The sequence below is a fragment of the Sardina pilchardus genome, chromosome 15, assembly GCF_963854185.1.
Source record: "Sardina pilchardus chromosome 15, fSarPil1.1, whole genome shotgun sequence".
Taxonomy (NCBI): Eukaryota; Metazoa; Chordata; class Actinopteri; order Clupeiformes; family Clupeidae; genus Sardina; species Sardina pilchardus.
This window is the reverse complement of record NC_085008.1, coordinates 6,976,622-6,981,621: the sequence shown is the minus strand read 5'-3', so window position 1 is coordinate 6,981,621 and position 5,000 is coordinate 6,976,622. Positions and strand designations below refer to the sequence as shown.

At 44.1% G+C, this 5,000-nt stretch overlaps 1 protein-coding gene across 2 annotated transcripts in view; it reads left to right on the top strand.

The window, feature by feature from the left end:
• ntmt2 (N-terminal Xaa-Pro-Lys N-methyltransferase) overlaps nucleotides 1-4,100 on the top strand; it is a 14,477-nt gene extending 10,377 nt beyond the window's left edge. For both annotated transcript variants that reach the window (XM_062556362.1, XM_062556363.1), the window contains exons 3-4: nucleotides 2,308-2,560; nucleotides 3,567-4,100. In XM_062556362.1, the coding sequence (XP_062412346.1) occupies nucleotides 2,308-2,560; nucleotides 3,567-3,823 (510 nt within the window). In that variant the 3' untranslated portion in view covers nucleotides 3,824-4,100. The remainder of the gene's footprint in view (nucleotides 1-2,307; nucleotides 2,561-3,566) is intronic.
• Nucleotides 4,101-5,000: the final 900 nt, after the last annotated feature.

The following is a 5,000-nucleotide window of genomic DNA, read 5'->3' as shown; positions in this document are numbered from 1 at the left end:
TTGAGCATTCTAGTGAAACCATAGTAACAGTGTTTGAAATAGGACAGGAGTCTTTATAAGATTATTGGTTGTTTTTGTGCATCACTCATTGCCTCACAAATATCACAATGTTTAGACAGGCCCTTATGAGCCTTCATTAGTTTTATAGTCAGACTCCCTTATAAGCAATTTAAACTAATGATGCATGTTGGCTTTGGTACTATAACACCTTTTAAGGATAAAAAAAATACCCCTTAACGTTACACCTCACAGCTCTCTGGATCATCTTCCCTTTGTTGTGCGAGTTTATTACCTCCGCAAGAAGATTATGTTTTCATCAGGGTTTGTTTGTCTGTTTGTTAGCAAGACAACTCAAAAAGTTATGTATGGATTTCGCCATCTTGATCCAGGAGGCAGTTAAGTTTTCGCTTGGCGGAGGTCTGCACTCTTGGAGTGCTTTTCTAGTTCCTACTGGGTGTAGTTGGTTGTAGCTATCCTCATTTTGACATCAGGTAGAAACTATCAGCTGACATGGATGTACGTAACTCATCCAGGCAGCACATTATGGACCACTAAATGTCCAGAAGGCCACAATCTGAGCATGTGTTCCTGTAAAACGACTAGTGAAACATCAAGCCAATAGTACCCTCATGGGAATTAGTAAGTTCATGGGAATGACTCCCAAGGAACACGGAGTAGATAATAATGTACTGTACATCACACACGTGTGCTTTAAGTCCCTCTAGATAAGAGCATCCGCTATAGGGATATGTTTGAAGAGCAGCTGTACAAGTATGCAGCCCTCAGCACATAGTCTCTATGACGTCATCTGATTGACTTTCTAATAGAATGATTTGCTGCTAAGTGGGGGGCTAGCTTACCGGATTCTCGGGGAAATGTCAGATGAACATGGCTAATAATTTGGAATTTGCTTGTAATCCCTCGCAACTCTACCAGGTCGCAAAGGATGGCAGAGTCAATGTCAGAGGCAGAGCTACAGTATAGGTTAGCTTCACACGGAAACATGGGGCTAGCAGTGTGACTGTCGGTGGATGTGACCCAAAGACTCAGTCAGCTAAATGTAAATGCTAACCTTAGTCCCCATGACTAATAATAATCAAACGGGCCTGTCCTCTGTGTCCTTGTGAGTTCCATTCATCCTTCATTGCTCACCTGCTCCCCATAGAAACCAATGAGTGTCCACAGGCAGCGGACACATCAAGGCAAATTCCACAGGCTTAACTCAAACAGACATTTCAGATGTCTTTGAGGGATAGGTACAAGAGTCTGTTTCACACATTTAGAACAAGACAGTTGGATATGCATCGTAAACAAGAGAGCGAGGATGTTACGTGAGGGAGAGTGAGTCTTTGTGCACACTCGGCTGAAAACTTTACCAAAAACGTTCGGTTTTCAATGACCGCCGATATGAGGGACACCTTTCATGGCATGATATATTCATTTGGAACAGGTGACTGGAAAAATATTTTTCAATTCTATTATAGTGTAAGTTCAAGTATTTCCTGAAAAGGGCACCATGTTTTAAAAGTATGCCAAGCTGCCCAGCTGTTCTGAGAGCAGTATGCACAAAAACCACAAGCAATGCTTCATCTAAATGAGAGTGGGTTTTCAACCTCAAGCTATTTGCAATATGGCAGTGGTATGAGATGTTTTTCCTGCAGGGGAATGTCCTTGCTCCAACGCCAATAACTCTTACAATCCCCTTAGGTCATAGTGCACCTCAGAGGAATGCTGTTTTTTTTTTTTTTTTTTTTTTTTTTTTTTAAGATAATTTTTTTGGCTTTTATGCCTTTATTTGGACAGGACAGTGGAGAGAATGACAGGAAGTGAGTGGGAGAGAGTCGGGGTGGGATCTGGAAAGGACCACGGGGCGGGAATCGAACCCAGGTCGCCAGCGTACGGTGCAGGTGCCCCAGCCAGTTGCGCCACTGCCGGGGCCAGAGGAATGCTGTTTGTCCTACGCAGTGACGACAGTGAATGAGATTGAATAGAGATGAGGGGAGTCTGTCCTCTAGGGAGCAGATAGTGTACCTGTGGGTCAGGGGTCATGGGAACTTGCTAGCAAGTCTTTAAGGTGGTGACAGTGTGAGGTGAAGGTCTGATAGATGATTGGTGCGTGACAAGGTCCATGTGTCTGTGTGTGTGCTTTCAACCAGAGGCAGACAGTGATTGAAAATGTTCATGTGTGTGTGTGTGTGTGTGTTTGTCTGTCTGTCTGTCTGTGTGTGTGTGTCTGTTCTGTGTGTGTGTTTTTTTGTCTGTCTGACTGTCTGTGTGTGTGTCTGTTGTGTGTGTGTGTTTCTGCAGGGTCCCGGTAAGGCGGACACCAAGCGTGCCCTGGACTGTGGCTGCGGCATCGGCCGCGTGTCCAAGGGAGTTCTCTTCCCCATCTTCGAGACCATGGAGATGGCGGACATGATGGAGGAGTTCCTGCTGCACGCGCACGAGGAGTACCTGGGCGACTACGCCGACAGGGTGGAGTCGTATTTCTGCTACAACCTCAAGGACCTCAGGCTCGCGCCCAGAAGATACGACGTTGTCTGGATACAGTGGGTCGCCTGTAAGTTCACCTGAGTGTGTTTCTCTCTCAGTGTATTGTGTATTGCACATATTGGAATATTGGACATAATGCAGAACATTAAACCATATATTGGAATATTGGACGTAATGCTCTATTCCCTTGAATGAGAAAGAAAGTGTGTGTGCACGTGTGTGTGTGTGTGTGTGTGTGTCTTTGAGTGACAGCGTGCGTGTGTATGGGGGTTGTGTGATATATGTTTGTGCCAGGGTGTGAGGTATATGATTACGCTTTCTGCCTATCTACAAGTCTTAATTTAGTCCCGGGATGTTTATACTTGCAAATTGATCTATATTGGTGACTACAGGTTTGAGCCTCTTTTGTTGCGGTACAGAATTACAGCCCCCTATAGTGGGTGTGTACGTGTGTGTGTGTGGTGTGTGTGTGTGTGTGTGTGTGTGTGTGTGTGTGTAAATGTGAACCCAAGGAAAGCATGTGATCTCTTCAACACTCCATGTGGGTCTAAAAATGATTGCAGATGGAGTAAGGATGCTTTGGTGGGTATGTGTGTGTGTGTGTGTGTGTGTGTGTGTGTGTGTGTGTGTGTTTCTGTCTGTCTGTCTGTGGGGGTTGGGGAGTATTCATTGCTAAAGGGGAACTTCTATCTGGAGATTATTCAAACTCTTAGATTGATTTCATCATGTGGCTTCTTATTCCTGACAAGATGACATCTAATCTTACAGACTTGCACGTACGCACTCACACGCCCCTACATTGCTGGCCAAGTACCAAGTGTGGTGGTTTAGACGCAGGGACCTTAATGTTCATAATCACTCATGTCCACAGTCAATAAACACCTTTCAAACCCTCTTTTGTAGCTTGTAGCTGTGAATGCTATAACATACTTTGCCTTGGGAGACAGGGTATTATATCAGTCACACATCACACCTTTTGCAGAACTAGATTCATAGAAGTCTACTGTGAGTGTTCCGGGACAACCTCTTAATAAGCACTTTTGTGTGTCCCGTTCCCTTGCTGGTCCCCGCAGGCCATCTGACCGATAAGGACCTGACGGAGTTCCTGATGCGCTGCAAGGACAGCCTGCGGCCCAACGGCGTGGTGGTCATCAAGGACAACATGGCGCGCCAGGGCTGCAAGCTGGACCCTATGGACAGCAGCATCATCCGCCACCTGGACATCATGAAGGGCATCATCCAGAAGGCCGGCATGGAGGTCCTGGACGTGGTGAAGCAGGAGGGCTTCCCTGAGATCATGGTGCCCATATGGATGATCGCCATGCGGTAATACCTTCCAGAAGGGGACCATCTTGACCAGAGACATTTTTCATTCATTTTTTTTTTATTATTATTATTCACAGGGATGTGTGTATATCTGTAAACCGTGATTTGGTTGGTGTGAGGAATGAGCCGGGGCTGGATATCTCTATGACAGGCTAATGGAACACAAAAAAACAGATGTGTCCTACCATGAGTCAAACAGTGGTACAGTAAGAACAGCCCCCATCACCCCTCAGTCCTATTAGCTTGTTAGGTTTCGTCCTCAACGTTGCAGTGCAGGTCTTGTGATGATCATCAGACAGAGTGCAGCATAACTGCTGTAAGGGAGATAGGTTCCCCACTCACTCTGTGTGCACCTGGACGATGCTCTCCGAGGTCAGTCATAAAGGTTGGATGTTACTGTTGAACATCTGGCCTATTCAATATTGCGGACTAAATCTTCTTTGTTAGGTAGATGTCAACAGGGTTATGATGAAGGTTTAATGCAAGTAAATGCAGTTTATCCACCTCTGACATTTCAGAAATAGAGTTTATCTACCTCTTATTAGCATTTATCCACCTTTCAAAAGAGTTTATTCACCAATTGCGACATTTGACATTCAAAAATCACACTGTATTATCCACATTCACAATATGTACACACTCATCAACACTCTGGGAACCATTTAATACCACTGTTATTGTTAAAAACACTGGACAATAACCTCCACCATCATCAAACATCTTCTGAATGCCTTTTTTTTTTTTAATCTGATATCGCATGGCGTTGTCCACCTTACCGTGATCACAGAATTCATCATAGTTTACCCTTATTTTACCACTACACCTCTGGATTTCAGGTTGTCTTCAACTGACATGAGCCTAAATGTAAATACTCTTATAATTGTGTTTTTGAAAGTGTAGTGTGATTTTTTACTTGAATGTAAGAAGTGAACTGATTACGTTTGCTGATTTATATGTGCAAGACATAACAGAAAGAGCATTGTTGTCTCATGTGACGTTTATAACCACAACATTGTGAATGTTCTGAACATGTGCACTCAGCAATGTGTAGGCTATTGGCTATCAGTGTTTATTCATGTTGATTAAATGTCCCGTGATAGGTATTTAAACATAATTGTTTTTTTCTCATGGGTCAAACGTGCTCAGATCTGGGATCAGTCTCCTTGTGGGAAATTTGGGTA